At 37.3% G+C, this 20,145-nt stretch overlaps 1 protein-coding gene across 1 annotated transcript in view; it reads right to left on the reverse strand.

The window, feature by feature from the left end:
- Positions 1-20,145, reverse strand: part of ANTXR2 (ANTXR cell adhesion molecule 2) — a 180,332-nt gene that overhangs the window by 134,390 nt on the left and 25,797 nt on the right. The window contains exons 8-9 of the mRNA XM_019962996.2: positions 2,342-2,402; positions 165-263 (exon numbers count right to left, since the gene is read on the reverse strand). Of these exons, the coding sequence (XP_019818555.2) occupies positions 165-263; positions 2,342-2,402 (160 nt within the window). The remainder of the gene's footprint in view (positions 1-164; positions 264-2,341; positions 2,403-20,145) is intronic.

The following is a 20,145-nucleotide window of genomic DNA, read 5'->3' on the forward strand; positions in this document are numbered from 1 at the left end:
TTAAATAACTATTAAGTAACTATTATTACTACTTGCATTATTATTGCACTTCCTTTCTTTACTGATTAAAAAAAATATAGCACTGCTGGTTTCAGCTGACAAAAATACTTCATGCTGAAATACTGCACAGATATTAAAGCAATACGGAAATTATGGAGACATACTTATCGTGTATGTTTCATTTACAGTGTAAGTACAGAGAACACTGCCTTTCCGACTCCCCAGGTTGAATCCTCTTCCATTCAAAACAACTTGAAATTCCTCTAGAAGTAAAAGGAAGAATACAAAATGTAAATGCTACTTTTCAAGAACAACAACAAAAAGCATCACTTGAATCAAAAGCATCAAGGTGCAACGAATTTTTTAATACTATTCGGTCAACTAATAACAAAAGACATGGTCTTACTAGTTTTCTTAGACCTTCCAAGGAAATACAGTGGAGATGCCCTTCACTGCCAGGTAGAGATGCATTATTTTACATTTTGAACAAAGTGTTTTCCAATAATAACCAAAAAGAACTGAAGTGTAATTGACCAATAGAATTGAAGCACAACAGTCATCCCAGACAGATACTGTACAAACTTGCCCAAATTCTATCCTGAGGAAAATATCTGTAGGGATGTCTTAGGTACTGAGGTATGAGAATGTGAAGAAGTTAATGCCTCATTTTACCTGGTTCTTAGAACAGTCGCGTGTTGTAATTTCTTTAACCTATGACACCCCATACAGAGGTTCTTCTTTAACAGCTTCTTCACATATCTAATCCTACTTTTAATTTGTTGCATACAGACTTGTAACTCTTCAAAAGTCAGGCATTTTGGACTAATAATAATCTGTGGCCAATTAGTAAAAGAAGTTGATTTGACTCATACTCTGTGTAAGAGGAGCAGTCACTAAATGTTAGAGAGTGAAATAATATGCTAGAAGAAAAGTTTAAATGTTTATATCTTTGCTGCTTAGCTGTAAGAAGATATGTCAATTCTTTTAATAGTAATTAACTTTCAATCCTCTTCAGAGACCCCCTACCCAAGATAATCTAACACATATCTAATAATTAACTGTGGAAGAAAATGCTGCCATGCCACTCTTCATTCAGTGTGTTATTGAATATAAAGAATGTTCTTATAAGTTACAATAAAGTGCAAGTGAAATGTAAAATGTGACTCAGAAAAAGAACATGAGCTTTTGGAGTCAGACAGACAAGAATCTAACAGGACATTTACTAATAGCAACTACTGAATATATTTCTGTCTCAGTTTCCCCATCTGTGAATCCAGGATTATAAAACTGCTGAATAGTGTTGTAAGGATTAGGCCAAATTATAAATGCAAAGACCACCATCCCACTCTAGAATGTTCAAATGCACTATTCCTCTTAAACATCTCAGTAATCATTAAGGAAGGGTGGGTCTAAAAGATACCTGCAATGCAGGAGTCCCTGGTTTGATTCATATGTCAGGAAGATCCCCTGGAGAAGGGATAGGCTACCCACTCCAGTATTCTTGGGCTTCCCTAGCAGCTCAGCCGGTAAAGAATCAGCCTGAAATGCGGGAGACATGGGTTCAATCCCTGGGTTGGGAAAATCCCCTAGAAGAGGGCATGGCTACCCACTCAAGTATTCTTGCCTGGAGAATGGCCATGGACAGAGGAGCTTGGCAGGCTACAGTCCATGGGATCGCAAAGAGTCAGACATGACTGAGCGACTAAGAGCAAAGAACACTAAAAGATGTAGAACCTCATCCCATGTCCAGCAGGTGGGAGGCCACCAGAGCCAATATTTAACTTTTGAAAGAAAAGTTGGGTTAAAATGAACTCCAGGTTAAAACTTGAAGAAATTATATAGGCCACAGAGAATCCCACTCTCTTTGGGTTGGATGGCTTGAAAGTGCTAAAACCTGAGTCTGTTTCTTAGCACCAGCTGATCAAGCCACCTGCTTCTTTCCTGCCATCCACCGTGAGCTGGCAGGGACGTACTTTGGCCAGGTCATAAGAGCATGGAGCTCAGTCTACAGATACATGCCTGTTTGTATAATCAGATAAAAGAGAAAATTTCCTATTTTATTTTACTTGTCATAAGAAAGGTCTCAAACATGAACTAAATATACAGAAGATTTTAAAAGCCTGTCACACAATATGTTCATTATTTAAAATAACACTCCAATCTTAAAAATTTGAATTTAAAATAGAAATATTTCAAGGAATTATTTAAAAATTCTTGCAGAAAAAGATGCCAAAAAATTAATTTTGCTATTCTCTTTCCAACATGAGTTTCAAATCATATATTTTAACTAGGAAAAAAAGTACAATTTCTTACAAGGTATTTTTAAATTCAAACTACTTACGCCCCACACAGACACTCGAGGGCCGCAATTCCAGGATTTCAGTGCATGACTGAGCTAGTATCTAAAAAGGAAATAAAAAAGAAGACCAAGATATGTAACTTAATCATAATATGCAAAACGAATCATAAGATTACTAATAATCTGCGGTCCTCCCTTTACAATAAATGGCAGAGAAAAATTATTAGCCACATACACAGCTACCAAGCTCTTATGAAATTTCTGTGTCATCTTTTAGTATATATTTCAAGACTGCATTCTGTAGGAATGCTTATTTGATTAGAATAAATACAGATAAGCACAGATAAAAGGAATTGTTGCTCTAAAGTCTGGGAGCCTTGGATATGAAAAGATAACTAAAATTTCTCAATAGCCATAAAATCAACGCTAACTTTCCCATCAAGCAAAAACAAGATAGCAAAATCAGACCTCCTATTTAATTATGCTAATTTAACATTTTCTATTAAAAGATTCAACATAATATCAATAAATAAACACTTCTTTATTTGACTCTGGCATTTCTATTCAATTTCTCTGCCTCAATTCCCATGGATGCTAATCCTCCTTATATGCATCAAACATTACACTTGCAGAACACAGGCCCCTTGTATGAGCCAAATATTATTCTCAAAAGCACAGACTCTCTACTCTAGCATTCCCAGAGCACAGGAACAGAACAGCTCTTCTTAGCGTGATCTGAGAGACAGAAACCACCATACAAGGCACAAGGCTACAAGTGAAAAACAACAGTGATGAAATAAGCTGCTCCTCATGGACTCAACAATCCTGTCTTTATTTTTAGAACTGCTCTGCACTACATTAGCAAAGGCAGACAAGTTCCAGATGATCTTTGAAAGACATTCCTTTCTTGCTGGAAGTTAAGGACAGACGATGTACAGTAGTTTCTAGCGTCTCCTGTTCATAACTAAAACAGGAAGGAAGGACTGTGGCAGGATACAGAAATGCTTTCCCTGCTTTCTTTAATAACAGTAGAAATATAAATTGTCAGACTCTAAAAATCAGCGGGTCAAATCATGGGATTTTTGTTGCTGAATATGCCCCTCGGAAAGAGGGTACATTTGTACTTTTTAGGGTCATTTCCCAGAGAATCCACTCTTCACATACTGATTGAGGAGTAAAATACTATAACTGAGAAATTCTGAGTGAGATCTATTTAAACTCCGAAATGATCAAAGAGATTCCACCGTCACCCAAAGACTGTCAGGGCCTCAACAACTCTTGGTCTGCTATTCTATCTCTGATAATCAGCACTCACTCCTTTGAAGAGCAAGTACCTTTGTTCATTTAAGAATTGAGGATCACTCTCAAAAGTTAATGTGCCCTCTTGGAAAGAAAGAATCTCAAATCACTAACATCTTTAAACTGTTTGACATAATTCAGATAACAAGACTCTGAAGGGAATAGAATACAAAAGTTTTGCCAAAAGAGTAAGAAGCTAAAAAGCTTCCAGTTAACAAAATAGGTGCATTATTGCTCCAGGTTTGACCAGTCTGAGATAAAAGTGAGAACTGAGCCATAAAAATGGAAGGTCAAAAGAAAGCATCAGTTCAGTTCAGTTCAGTCCAGTCACTCAGTCGTGTCCGACTCTTTGCAACCCCATGAATTGCAGCACGCCAGGCCTCCCTGTCCAGCACCAACTCTCAGAGTCCACTCAGACTCACGTCCATCAAGTCAGTGATGCCATCCAGCCATCTCATCCTCTGTCGTCCCCTTCTTCTCCTGCCCGCAATCCCTCCCAGCATCACAGTCTTTTCCAATGAGTCAACTCTTCACATGAGGTAGCCAAAGTACTGGAGTTTCAGCTTTAGCATCATTCCTTCCAAAGACAGCATAAACCCCCCAAATCTATTTTGGCTGGCAACAATTCTTCAAAGAATTTACTTGAAACTAAATCCTATTGAGAAGACTGACTGATCTTAGAGCTGATAATCCTTTTACTATTCTAGTTATTTTAGGCACACCTTTATAAGCATTACAGAAAAATGTTTTGAGTGTTGAATCACCCCCTCTATTAGCACACAAACTCTTAGAGCATAGACATGGGATCTCATACTGTGCAAGCCTTCCAGGAGGACCACATTGTTTTGTACTCGCAGTACAACCAAAAAAAAAAAAAAAAAACTGCTTAGAGAATAAAGACCAAACGTACTGATTAATGAGAATACTAAAAATGTCTAGTAAGCAAATCAACAATCATAAAAGGACTAAGATAAAGCACAATAAAGTGAATTTATGTTTTTACATAAATGAGATGCCAATGTTGGAAAATAATGTCTCTGCCTACATGTCTTCCTGAGGGAGGGCTGTCCCTCTGTGACTGTTTTTCTTAGTTTCTTTCCCTCCTGTATTTGTGAACCACAGGGTTGTTAAAGGTTTTTAACCAACAGTTGAGCCCACAGGGTACAGATTGGGTTGGAGGTAAAAGTGTGACCTTCCAGTGGGGAGAGGTCTGGGCAGAGAGGTTGATGGTATATCCAAGACTGTCTGCAAGACCTGTGTTTATAAATCAGTAAAAAAAAATCTATAATAAAAAAAGAGGCCGAAAGATATAGAATTCTAAATTTTGTTACTTTGTGTAAAAGATCTATGTTTCAGCTCATTATCCCAAATTGTGAAATGCCTAAAGATGGTTTGATATATTTAATCTCTATAATAACAGTCATTGTCCTTTCTCATTATCAAAACTTTCTGTCCTATTTAAAATGTATTTGTTTTGAATGCTGCCTTTGAAACGTATGATAGGACTTCCCAATGCAGGGGACAGGGGTTTGAACCCTGGTCCGGGAAGAGTCCACATCCCGTGCAGCAACTAAGCCGGTGTGTTACAACTACCGAGCCTGTGCTCTAGAGTCGGCAGGCTGCAACCACTCAGACCAAGTTCTGCAACTCCTGAAGCCCATGCACCTAGAGACCATGCTCCCCAACAGGAGAAGCCACTACGATGAGAAGCCCACACACCACAACAGATTGCCTCTGTTCACTGCAACTAGAGAAAGCACTCGTGTGGCAAAAAAGACCCAGCACAACTATAAATAAATAAAATTACTGTAAAAATGTAAGGTAAAAAGCCTGAAACACATTATCACAAGAAAATGAAAATCCAAGTAATCCCCCTCTTCTGAGTTGTTTGGAATAAAACTACAGGGAGAACAAGAGCATTCAGCCTTACAGATTATAATTACTTATTTTCTGTTGTTTCTAACTGGTTGCATACAATTTTGATATGTTATTTGCACTATTTGGACCATCAGAATACTCTCAATAGTTCAGTGAACTCTGTAAACATGGATACATGGAATTTCTCTATTTGGCAAGGGAGTAGGGTAGGATAAGATAAGGTTATTTACGCCCTCCTCTGAGTTGGTTTCGGTGAGCCGAAAGACAGGATGTAGCCTTAGGGGTCAACTCCAACCACACTGCCAGCTGGCCTCTTACAGATGTTTGGCAGGAGATGAAAGTAGATTCCATTGTGCTGTCCCTTGCCTGAAGTTGAACTTGAATGAAGTACCAGAATAGTGTTTCACCCTGGGTATTCCAGGCATAGTCCAAATTAATTTCAATTGACTCTGCATCTAGCATCATGTACTTAGGTTGCAGGATTTCACTAGAGGCCAGATTTGCATACAGAGCACCAAGGGGGCAGACATGTACATTGGAGCTAGAATTGGCAAGACTTATGGCCATGTAAGAACCACTGCTAAGTCAGAGACACAACTCTTCCAAGAATCCCAGTGGCCACAAGGCAATTTCTTATCTTGCTTATCCATAGTGTTAGGATCAGATCTTTAAAAGTATTGAATAATAACTACGTAAATTAACAGTATTAATCTAGGAAGCATTTACAGCAGAAATAACCAGAAAGCATCAGACTTGATTTCTTCTTTCTTAGCTATTTTAAGATACATATGAAACCACATTTTGATTGAGATCTGTAAGTTCCTGAATATGTTTACATAATGAATACATGCTATAATAACAAATATCGAATATGTAGGAAGTAGTGTAAATCATATTATAGCCCCCAAAACTGCATACAATGAATATAGCTTTGGCCTTTTTCTCCTGGCATTGAAGATAAAATGAGATTAATTAGTGGAGAATTGTAGTTGGGCTGCATCCAAGATAAAATTTAGCATGAAATTAGTTAAGATGAGGTAACAAAGTCAAAATATTACTCAGCACCTACAGTGTCTTGGAAGTTTATACTGAATTTGGGAGCAATATCTAGGTCTAATGATTTGAAGACCAAACATCCAGTTTAAATAAACAAACAAAAGCCCACTTCCTACAACTAATATACATCAAGACAGATTTTTTAAATCTATATTTTTTCCAATTTCTAAATGGTAATGGTAAGGATACTATATTTAGAAAATAGAATAGAGCCCATTCCACATGAAACTAGGCAAACACTTTTTTTAATGAATGATAACACCTCATATTTAAAACCAATCTAATATAAAAAGTATACAGCACAATGTTATAAACAGCAGCTGCTCAGTTAATATTTATTGAATTAACTGAGTAAATGCAAAACTTTCTAGTAAAAAACAAGCATCTTGACTATAAGACAAATAAACAGGGTGTGTAACAATGGACAGTTAAACATATTTAAAATTAAAGAGCTTTTCAAATCACATCTTTGGTCACATACAAGGAAAGGAAAACTTATTTGTATAGTTTAAATTGTGGTAACCAATGGCACTAATAAGGCATTGAGCCAAACACAAAAAAGAAAGAAATTTAAGATACGCACCTTCTTTTAAAAAGAGGGTTAATTTTTAGATAGGATATGTGGAAGAGAAAAATGAGATTAAATCCCATTGAATGGTTTCCTCTGTGACTTCCTTTTTAAAGGTCAGTTCTAAATAAAAAAAATTTTCCCCCAAACTGGATTATTTCTTCACCCTTAAATTCAATATGCTACCCAAACATCTCGAACATTTTCAACGTTATTCAAAATTCAAAATATTTATTCTAGCAATAATTTTCTAATACTGACTTTGAGTAAATAACATCACATACAACAGAACATTATAGATAATTTACAAGTACCCTCAGTGTACCCTTAACAAATAGAAACTGTTAATTTGCATGACATACAGCATGCCAGAAAATATCAGTAAGGATAATAAAAAGGTCTGAAAAATATAATCTGTTTTTTTCTGACTCACTGAGAGTCTTTAAGCACAGCAGGAGTTCATCCCAAATATGAAGGAGTCCAAGTTTAAATCTCATAAGGAAAAATCAGTGAAGAATATTAGTTCCCAAAAAGAGTTCCCCAAAAAATAAAGCTTTAGTAATTAGCTACACATGTACACAAAATAAGCAACTAAAACAAATGGAAAGATGTTTCTCACAATCTTTTCTTGTTTGCTTTTTACCTTTTAATATTTAGATACAATTTTTATTTTCTCTCTAGCTGTAAAACATCCTACCAAATATATTTTTCTTTAAGAGGTAATGATTCAATGAAAACAATTATAACTTGTAGTCACATGTTTGGTTGTGTTTGTTTTTTTTTAATGCTTGGAGCTTCAAAATGCCAGTTGCTCAATACAGCATGACCCATTTCTAAATATGGATTCTTTCTCCCTTTGGGTAATATAAGCACAAGTGATAAATTCTAAACAAACTTCTACTCTAATAAATCTAGGGAAGAATGTAAGTTACAATCATTGCCTTCTACTCTTCTCTGCTCCAAACATAACAGATGAGCGGTTCTGAGTATAATGTTAGTAAAATTATGCCCATATCACAAATTGTGAAACAAAACACTGAAATGACATTTAAAGTTCTTCCTCCTGTTATAATTGTAATTTTCATAACAAATCATATTAGCAGGTCTTCCTTTCTCACTATAACATAAAAATATGCCCCAAACTGGATTGTGATACAAAACAAAAATTTATATGTCTCTCCTTCTTTTTCTTTTGTTCAGCACAAACTCAGAATAATCATTTAATGCTTTCTTAATGGATGAATAACAGACTTTACATTAAAAGTGCATTAAAATTATGGGATTTACACTGATGGTACATTTAATCATAAATCTTACCATTTTATCCCCCTTTTCAATGTCCTACTTAACCGAATTTACTTTCACAAACAAGTGAGCCTCTAAAAGTTTATCTTGTTTTGCAGCCCAAAAGATTAATGTTAAGAAATAAACATTTGACACTTAACTTTGGCAATGCAACCTAATACTACCACTGAAGTTTTCTCACAAAATATCACAGTTGTAATCATTTATCAAAAATGGATTTTATTTCCTTATACTACAATCCCCACCAAATAATGAAAAAGGAAAGAATAATATTAAGTAAAATTATCATGCAAATACAAATAGACCATTGGACAAAAGATGTCAAGATTATAAAATTTCAGTAAATTAAATGAGTATTTTAAAGTGAACTTTCTATTGGTATTTTTTAGTTAATTGGAATTAGGAAGAAATGAAGTACCTTATTAGAATATGTGAAAAATATTTTAAATATATTTTAATATAGTGGACTGTCATAGCTATTGATTTTTCTTCCCTATCCTTAACATTTTTTCATCCTTACATATCTATAAACAGTGTTGCCTTTCTACTGGGAAAATTGTTCTTTATTCCATGTGGTTCCGGTGAGGCTGTCAATCATGATACCTTCTCTTTGCGCACCTTGTTCCCAACCTTCCACCATGGGAGTGAGCATGTTATTCAGGCTGGTCCAAATATGTCTGTTGACTATGTTATCTGTTATAAGAATGAGCACTTGACCCAGCTGAGTCAATCAGAGTCCTTAACTGGGATAGAATAAACTGATGCTGAGACAATGGGCTTGCTAATTGAGGCCCATGGAAGCTGAAACCTTTGGCAATTAACTTTCCTCTGATGATCAACAAAGCAAGGAGTGAATGAGGCAAACAGATGCTGCTGCTGCTAAGTCGCTTCACTCATGTCTGACTCTGTGCGACCTCATAGATGGCAGCCCACTAGGCTCCCCCATCCCTGGGATTCTCCAGGCAAGAACACTGGAGCGGGCTGCCATTCCTTTCTCCAATGCATGAAAATAAAAAGTGAAAGTGAAGTCGCTCAATCCGACCCTTAGCGACCCCATGGACTGCAGCCTACCAGGCCCCTCTGTCCATGGGATTTTCTAGGCAAGAGTACTGGAGTGGGTTGCCACTGCCTTCTCCAGAGACAAACAGAATCATAGGCAAAACTTAGAAAGGGAGAAGACCTTAGGAGTGGATTGGTACCCTGGATCCAACAGCACCTGGGGTAATTTCCTCCTCTGGACCACCAGTTATTTAGATAAGCCAATAACTTTCTTTTCCTTTCCCTTAAGCTACTATACACTTGGTTTTCGTCACTTGTAACCAAAAGTCTTAATACAGCAGAATATAAACAAAAGGATGAAATAATGCAGAATCAAAAGACAATTCAAAATATTCTCTGGTTAAAAAAAAAAGATGAGTTGATTTTTCTGATGCTTAAATACACCATAACTATATTATAAAAATATTTTCAAGGAGCATAGATTTTATTTATTCATTCACTAATAAATGGGAATTGGGCAGTGTCTACTTACCCAATACTGTATTAGGTACTAGACAAAAAAAAGGAGGCAGAGGGAAATACAGTCCCAACATTTCTATCATTAATGTGAAGGATGTTATGAAAAGAGACACCTCATCTACATTTAATACTAACGATTCTTGGATAAACTGAAGCCCAGGAGAATCTGGCATACAGTGGGCCTCACATTACAGCCTGTCCCTTTTTAAAGGGAGTCCTAGAAACTGACTTCCAATTTTGCATAAGTTGTACCAGTTCAGGTTGTTTTCCTATGAATATATCTTCATAGTTAGCTCAGACTTTAGGTTTTTCATCCGGCCATGATTTTACAAATAGAGATTCCACAATTAAGCAGTCAACATCTGTAGCGGAACCTGCCAAAAGTATTTAAGCTAAAGTCTTATCGGGTAGTCTATTAGGCATCCGCTTCGATTTTCCTGTAGAGAAAATGATTTTGCAATGTCTTCTCATTCCATTCAAACATAGTTCAGACAGCTTTCTTAGATACTTTTTAAAAATAACAATAACAACAACAGATATGGCTGAGAAAAACAACTTGGCTCCAAAGGTCAAATGAAGCTTATATTCCCAGCACTAGGAATGAAGTTACCTTTTGAAATGTATATTGCACTTTTTTCCCTTTATAAACAATCTATTACAGTTTCATTTAAATTTTCTACACGTCTGAGTGACCATGTTCTTCCTGTTTAGGCTCTCTTATTTTCCCATTATGTACTTAGGAACTTTAGCATTTGCTGCCATCACCTAGGATGCAGTGTTCTTAATTCTTCTGGATCAGGTGTTATTTATAAAGCCAGCTCCACAACTGATTCATCTCTTCTGCTTAATACTTTCTGAGGTACTGTATCAAAAAAATTTGTGGAACCAACTGCAAATAAAAAGACATCTCATGGCCTTGTTTTTAGAGAAAAAAAAAGGGGGGAGGGAGGTTTTGCACAGATTATTTTGCTTTTTATTCTTCCCCTATTATTCACTAATCATGGTTTTGTTCTATTTTCAATGTTCTCTTCCCCAGCACTGCATAATGAAACACTGCATTGGAAAGTACGTGGTATTCACAGGCTAGTCTGACCTATCCTAGTTTGAATAAACTTTCATCTTCAAATAAAAGTCCTATAATTGCCTTTCCAATAAGCCAAAAATAAATATGTAACATTCTAAGATTTTAAAGTTAACCTAAAGTGAAAAACAGAATAAAATCCTTGTGTCTGTGGGCAGTGGGAGAGTAGATAGATCAAGAGGCTGGAGAACGACTCAAGTCTACAGTTTTCTGGCTTGAACATTTCTCTGGATTTCCACTTCCCTCAGTGACATTCCCCACTGGGATTTCTTCCCAGGCCCAATTTCACTCTGTCCTCTAACACTCTGGCCCTTCTGCGAAAACAATTTTCACTTTCAATGCTTCTAGACGCTCGGCCACATTATCAGGAGTGGAAGTTGTATTTGACTCCCCCTCTGTCCTTTTCATCCTATATCCAGTGAGCTCCCAGGTTCTATTAATTTTTTAAAGCTTCCCACGTTTACCATTTTATTTCTAGTTTCACTGCCATCACAGTTTTAACAGCAGCAACTAATTGCCAGGTAACATTCATTGGAGCCTTCAGAGCCTGGCTCAGAAAGAGCCAACAGTTTTATACCTAGTGGTTCAGCCCCACCTTGTTCCTGACATAGTTCTGACCAGGCCGTGAATCTATCAGGCACTTCCCTTGACATCCTTGACCTAGTTTTACTGGGAAAGACCTACAATCCTAGTGCCTGAAATAAGCCCTAAGGACCTGTGCTCCCCTGGGGTGTGGTTCCCCCTTAACCAAGTAAGGTTTCTACTCTGAATCACTAAATAGCACCATGAGTTCCCCAACAAGAATGGAGAATCTTGAGGTTCTACATAGCTTTTGTCATGGGAATTCTTAATCTACTTTTTCAGCTGTTCCCTGGGTCCTAGACCTGTGCTCACTGAGTCATGTCTGATTCTTTGTTTAGCTTGCTAGGCTCCTCTGTCCACAGGATTTCCCAGGCAAGAATACTGGCTGTGCTGAGTTGCTTCAGTCATGTCTGACCCTCTGCAACCCTATGCACTATAGCCTGCCAGGCTCCTCAGTCCAAGGGATTCTCCAGGCATGAATACTGGAGTGGGTTTCCATGCCCTCCTCCAGCAGATTTTCCCTACCCAGGGATCAAATCCAAGTCTCTTGTCTCTCCTGCACTGACAGGTGAGTTCTTTACCACTGGGAAGCGCCACCTGGGAAGCCAAGAATACTGGAATGGGGTGCCATTTCCTACGCCAGGGGATCTTCCTGACCCAGGGATCAAACCCACATTTCTTGCAATTCCTGCACTGGCAGGCAGGTTCTTTGCCACTAGTGCCACCTGGGAAACCCTAGACCTGAATCCTGAGAATTCAGAACTACGGCACAGTCAGATCTTGACTTTGGGAAGCTATACCATCTTGAAGTCCTTGTTGTTTTGACCCTTTGCTAGATGTGATCCTTGCACATCTAATACCACTCCTCTTTAGATCTAAAGTCATTGATCACTTAGAACACTGACAATCTCTCTAAGTGGACTGCCCTACAGAAGGATCAATAACTCCATCCCACATGGTCCTAGCTTCTTGCCATTCCTAGCTTCCTATCACATGCTATAAAATCCAGCCCTTCTGAGTTAGATCATTCTTAATCATTATCTCATGTAATTCACAAAACAACCGAATGACGTAGACGTCATTATCCTCATTTGAGTAAAGAGAAAGATTACATTGTAGGACATTATAAAGATTACATTATAGGACACACAGAAGGTCACATGGCTAGACACCGGCAGAGCTGGAACTCGCACTCAGGTTCTGTTTCCAGTCTCATTTTGTCTTCTCTATACTGGGTTTCCTTACACCGTGTCTCACAAGCATTACTGCAAGAGACTTATAATACAGCTTTTCATCTTCCAAATCATCCCATATATTACCATAGGAATATCCTACCTGAATTTCCACTGCTTTCTTATAAATTTCAGGCTCTAAATGAACTTTCCATGGTTCCTCAATTATTTATGCAAAAAGTGCCAATTCACCAGCCAAACATTGGATGATCTCCATAATCTGGATCCAGCCTACCTATCAATGTTTATCCCTGACATCACTCCATAATCCAGGCCAAACCCTCCTGTGCTTCAGCCACTCAGCCTAAGTTGTTTCTGAGGTTCTAATTAATTCTATTAATTAATTAATCTATTCCAATTGTCAGTGCAGTTCAGATCCCACCATAAAGAGCCTCCCATGACTTTACATAACCCAACTTATTTCACCCTTCTGTCAATTTTAATCATATTGGCATTTTACCACAAATTGCATTATAGAATTACTTTTATCATACAGGGTGACTCACTGAAATTTCCCTTTTCCAAATTCTCATACTTTATAATTCTTGGAGGGCGCCACCATAATCCAAAAACCTGAATTGTCACTCTCCAGCCCCTTTAGGACAGAGAATTTGTCTTATTTAAGTTTGTGTCCCCTCTTCCAAGCTTAACACGATGCCCTAACATAAAGAATACATTAGATTTAGGAGAAGAAGGGTGAAAACGACAAAAAATTTTTCACTAGTACCACCTGGAGGTAATGAATTCTAAACCTTCATATATGTTAATTAAGAGTGGAGGTTAAACCAATGGTATAAAAAATGTTATGCAAAAAAAAAAAAAAAAAAGTTACGTATCATTTCCCTGGATAGAAATCCAAAAATTTTGATGATGCATTTCCCTCCAAATTAAAATAGAACATTAAAATGATTTTCTGAATCAAATTTTAGAAAATTTGTTATTTGTTAATATGTTCATAACAAAGGCCTTTTACAGTTCCTTGTTTTCAAGGTTATAAAAGTTATAACTACTACTGTGTTTCTTCTTTTTATAAAAACTATAATGAAAACTGTTAGAACTTTTTCCAGAGTGATTAAATTGTTGGAGTCGCTCCAATAATACATGAAACTTCCTGTTGTTCTACATCCTCACCAACATTTGTGTTGTCAGTCTTTTAAACTTTATCCATTTTGGTGGGAATGTAGTGGTATCTTCTTGTGATTTTAAACTACGCCTCCTTGATGACTAATGCTGCTTAAAAAAATTCTTTTTATGTGCACATTACACAACTAAACATATGGCTATCCTATAGGCAGGCCAGAAACTTCACTCCTAGGTATTTGCCTGAGAAAAATGAAAATATGTGCCCACAAAAAGAATTCTACATGAATGTTATCAGCAGCTTGATTCACAATACCCCCAAACAGAAACAGTTTAGGTGTCTATCTATAGGAGAACAATTTAGCAAGCTGTGCTACAGTCATACAATGGAATAAAAAGTAATAAACTCCAAGTGTACATAATGGGCAGATGAATCTCAGAAATACTCTGCTAAGTGAAAGGAGCCTTATATAGATGAGTATATACTATATGATTTCATTTATATGAAGTTCTACAACAGGCTTAACTAAACTCTGCTGGAAAAAAATAGAACAGCAGCTGCCTCGGGGGTGGAGAGGGCAAAGACTGACTAAGAGGAACCATGAAGGAACTTTCTAGGATGAAAGTAATGTTCTATATCTTGATCGGGCTTTTGAACACAAGTACATGCCTTTGTCAGAACTCACTGAATGCGTAAGATTTGTGTAGTTTATTTCATGCAATTGTTTCTTTACACTGTATATAAATTAACATTAAAAATTGTAGACAAATGAAAAAAAAACTATAATGAAGGCTCCAAAATTAAACTCCTATCCTTGCTGATTAAGAAGTCAATTATAAACAAACTATACATTAACAAAAGGTGATATCTTATATAGTAAGGGAACCAGGCCAATTAAGTCATTGGATTTTGGTGGGCAGGGAAAGGAGGAAAAGTAAACAAGAAATTCATGTTATCAATTTTTCTCACATAAAGATTAACTTCATGGAAATTAATATACTGACAATTAATAAGTCCAGATGGATTTAAATAAATTCTACAGGAAAAATAAATTATCAATCCATTTAGCGAATATTCTGCCTTCAGTGCACCAAACATTTAAACAATTTAAATTTTCTGATTTCTTCCATTTAATTAGTGTTGGTGGCTCAGTCATGTCTGACTCCTTGAGACCCCATGGACTGTAGCCCACCAGGCTCCTCTGTCCATGGAATTCTCTAGGCAAGAATACTGGAGTGGGTTGCCATTTCCTCCCCTAAGGGATCTTCCCTACCCAGGGATCAAACCCACATCTTTCATGTCTCCTGCTCCGCTTTGTGTAAAACATTCCACAGTAGAGTGTAATCTGTTAGTTTGGTAAACCATAAAGAACAGACAGAAATTCTCTTCTCTCTGTTCTGTACCCTGAAATAGATACATTATATTTGTTTTAAATACCATATACAATTTTTAAAGATAAGATGGTATTCTAAATATAAAGGATAATTCAAATTTGAGGCCAATATACAGCTTTTGTATAATATCAGAGGTGGTGCAGTCTCTGCCTTGAAGAGACAGAAAGTACTTTAATTGCTTTAAGTTTCTACAAAACAGGCATAAATCCCAAGTTACCATCATGATGATAAAAATCTCAACCATTAGTATGAGCAACTTTGATTGCAATGCTCTGTCTACGTGCCTCCTCTGCCAAGTCACCACCAAGGTTTCCCCAGATGCTGACTTCCCTGAGGATCACTTACTCCTCCTTTGGTGACAAAAGAGCTGAAGTTTAACTACAATGAGATGATAACTATATCCATCAGCTCCCTCCAGATGAAACACAAGTGGCTTCGTTCATGATTGGTGGCTAAAATAACCCAAATTTTTCTAACTTCAAGCTAAGTCTTTCGACATAACTTTGTTGTTGTTCAGTCACTAAGTCACATCTGACTCTGCAACCCGATGGACTGTAACACACCAGGCTCCTCTGTCTTCCATTGTTTTCCAGATTTTGCTCAAATTCATGTCCACGGAGTTGGTGATGCTATCTAACCATCTCATCTTCTGCCATCCTGTTCTTTTGCCTTCGATCTTTCTCAGTATTTTTGGTATTTTCCAATAAGCTGGCTCTTCCCATCAGGTGGCCAAAGTACTGGAGCTTCAGCTTCAGCATCAGTATTTCCAATGAATATTCAGGGTTGATTTCCTTTAGAACTGAGTGGTTTGATCTTCTTGCAGTCCAACAGACTCTCAAGAGTCTTGTCTAGCACCACAATTTGAAAGCATCAATTTTTCAGTGCTCAGCCTTCTTCATGGTCCAACTCTCACATCCATACATGATTACTGGAAAAACCAGAGCTTTAACTATATGCACCTTTGTCAGCAAATTGAAGTCTGCTTTTTAATATTCTGTCTAGGTCTGTCACATCTTTCCTTGCAAGGAGAAAGCATCTTTTAATTTCATGGCAGCAGTCATTGTCTATTGTGATTTTGGAATCCAAGAAAAGAAAACCTGTCATTGCTTCCACTTTTTCCCCTTCTATTTGCCATGAAGTAATGGGAAAGAACCCGACTGTCAATGCAGAAGACCTAAGAAACACAGGTTCAATCCCTGGGTCGGGAAGATCTCCTGGAGAAGGAAATGGCAGCCCACTCCAGTGTTCTTGCCTGGAGAATCCCATGGACAGAGGAGCCTGGCAGGCTACACTCCATAGGGTCACAAAGAGTTGGACATGACTGAAGCAACTTAGCAAGCATGCACACGCATATACAATGGGACCCGATGTCACAATCTCAGTATTCTGAAACTCTTGGCTGAGTTTCAAGCCAACTTTTTCGCTCTTCTCTTTCAACCTCATCAAGAGGCTCTTTAATTGCTTTTTACTTTCTGCCACTAGAGTGGTATCATCTGCATATCTGAGGTTGTTAATATTTCTCTCAGCAATCTGGATTCCAGCTTGTGATTCATCCAGCCCAGCATTAAGCAAAATGTACTCTGCATATAAGTTAAATAAGCAGGGTGACAATATACAGCCTTGACATACTCCTTTCCCAATTTGGAACCAGTCAATTGTTCCATTTCCGTTCCTAACTGTTGCTTCTTGAGTCACATACAGGTTTCTCAGAAGACAGGTAAGGTTGCCTGGTACTCCCATCTCTTTTAAGAATTTTCCACAGTTTGTTGCAATCCACACAGTCAAAGGCTTCAGTGTACTCAATGAAGCAGAAGTAGACGTTTTTCTGGAATTCTCTTGCTTTCTTCATGATCCAACAAATGTTGGCAATTTGATCTCTGGTTCCTCTGCCTTTTCTAAACTCAGCTTTTATATCCGGAAGTTCTCGGTTCACAAACTGTCGAAGCCTAGCTTGAAGGATTTTGAGCATTGCCTTGATGACATGTGAAATGAGCACAATTGTATGGTAATTTGAACATTCTTTTGCATTGTCCTTCTTTGGGATTGGAAGAAAAACTGATCTTTTCCAGTTTTGTGGCCACTGCTGAGTTTTCCAAATTTGCTGACCTATTGAGTGCCACACTTTAACAGCATCATCTTTTAGAACATGAAATAGCTCAGTCGGAATTCCATCACCTCCACTAGCTTTGTTCATAGTAATGTTTCCTAAAGCCCACCTGACTTCACACTCCAGGATGTCTGGCTCTAGGTGAGTGAGACCTTCTGGGTCCTGAAGACCTTTCTTGTATAGTTCTGTATATTCTTGCCACCTCTTCTTAATCTCTTCTGCTTCTATCCTTATATGAAATGTTCCCTTGATATCTCCAATTTTCTTGAAGACATCTCTAGTCTTTCCCATTCTATTGTTTTCTTCCATTTCTTTGCATTGTTCGTTTAAGAAGGGCTTCTTGTCTCTCCTTTCTATTCTCTGGAACTCTGTATTCAATTAAGCATATCTTTCCCTTTCTCCTTTGCCTTTCACTTCTCTTCTTTCCTCAGCAATTTGTAAAGTCTCCCCAGACAACCACAATGCCTTCTTGCATTTCTTTGTGTTTTTTTTTTTTTTTTCTCTTGGATTTGGCTCAGTCTCCTGTACAATGTTATGAACCTCCATCCATAGCTCTTCAGGCATTCTGTCTACCAGATGTAATCCCTTGAATCCATCTGTCACTTCCACTATATAATCATAAGGGATTTGATTTAGGTCATATCTGAATGGCCTAAGGGTTTTCCCTACTTTCTTTGATTTAAGCCTGAATTTTTCAATAAGGAGCTCAGGATCTGAGCCACAGTCAGATCCAGGTTTGTTTTTGCTGACTATATAGAACTTCTCATCTTTGACTGCAAAGAACATAATCATGGCAACTGACTCCAGTATTCCTGCCTGGAGAACCCCATTCAAAAGTTTCCTTAATACAAATTTTAAAAATGAAACTGAATAAATAAATATAACAACAACTTTATCTCCTCCTATAATCAACTACTCAATTTCTTGAAGGAGAAATCTGTAGTCATAACCCACAAAAAGAGAGTTTTCAGATGCCAATTAATCACCAGGAGAATTTTGAATTAATACTTTGATAGAAAGAAAATAATTCCAAAGGGGCTAAACCCACAGAGGTCTTCTCTCCTTCAGTATAATTATAAAAATAACTGAAAATTCCCAAGTACAATAAAATTCTATTTAAAATACAATACACTTTTTTTCACGGGCTTCACTAGTAGCTTAGCTGGTAAAGAATCCGCCTGCAATGCAGGGAACACCAGTTCGATCCTGGGTCAGAAAGTTCCCCTGGAGAAAGGAGTGGAGGTACACACTCCAATATTCTTGGGCTCCCCTGGTGACTCAGACGGTGAAGAATCTTCCTGTAATGCAGTAGATGTGGGTTCCATCCCTGAGTTGGGAAGATCCCCTGGAGGAGGTTATGGCAACCCCCTCCAGTATTCTTGCCTGGAGAATTCCCATGGCAGAGGAGACTGGCGGGCTACAGTCCATGGGGTCACAAAGAATCAGACATGACTGAGCAACTAACCACAGCACAGCACACTTTTTTTACAGGGTCAAATTGTCCTCCCTTTTGCATTGTCAATACATTTTCCTATATTTTAAAACAAATTACAGTTGTGCAATATGTACCTTGAATCCATCTCTAAAAATATTTACTAATTTTACATTGAAATTTTTTCCTGAAAATAAATACATATGTAAAACTCCTAAAATACTTATATCTCTGTTCCATTCTGCACTTAGTTTTGGCCTTTCCACTGGCTATTCTTATATGTGATAGAACTAAATTGCATGTTTTCCCTGAAAAGCCCTGTTTATCATGAGGAAAAAAAGCATACACGCTATCAAAAACAAGTTTTTTTTTTTTAATTTCACCCTATGTTTCTGAAAAAAACATGATCTTTAAAAAGAAATTTTAAATACCAAAACCAAATGTCAGAAAAAAACTGAGATTTTTTTTTCCCTTCAATAAACATCCAAAGATTAAAGGAAAAACTTTGGCTTAGAGAACATATATATATATTATTCACTTCCATTTTAGGATGTTGTTTACCAAAATATAATAAATACTTAATAGCAACTGTTCCTACTGCTTCTAGCAAAAGGCAGTAAAATGAAACATAAACCTCAGCTGTGAAAGCCCAGGAGTTTTGCTTTGCATTTCATCACTCCACTTCCCCTTCCCCTGCTTAGGATGGCCCGGATTCTAACAATCACCAGAGACAGCTCAACTGAATTCCAAACAGAAATATTATGAGTTCCAGTGAAACTATTAATCATTAAAATGGAAAGAACAACAACTGCAGTCAAATACTCTGCTGCTGGTTCGAGTTGCCTGACTGATAGCTAAGAAATACCCATATTTGGAGCAGGAAGCAATCACACATTCCAATCCAAATTTTTATTTTATACTTCTTCAAAGCCTATAAAACTTTCAAGATAGCGAGTCAGTGAGGAACTCCATGCTCAAAGGGCACTCTGAGACTGGTGATGACAATCTTAAACTTCAAATCACAAACCCAGGCTCACAGCACTCAATTTGTTAAGAGTTAATTCCAAATCTCACAAACAAAATCCGTATCTCTAGAATTTCCCTGCATGTGCAATACTCAACAAATTTCCTTCTTAAATTCTCTCTTCAAGATAACAAGATTACTCCCTATAGTTTAAAATATATCTAAGGGATGCCCCTTATATGTAGAATCTAAAAAGAAATCACACAAATGAACTTATAAAACAGAAAGAGACTCACAGATTCAGAGACTGTGATTTAGAGAAACTTATGGGGACAACGTTTTGCCAGAG

This window comes from Bos indicus, chromosome 6 (assembly GCF_029378745.1).
Source record: "Bos indicus isolate NIAB-ARS_2022 breed Sahiwal x Tharparkar chromosome 6, NIAB-ARS_B.indTharparkar_mat_pri_1.0, whole genome shotgun sequence".
Classification (NCBI taxonomy): Eukaryota; Metazoa; Chordata; class Mammalia; order Artiodactyla; family Bovidae; genus Bos; species Bos indicus.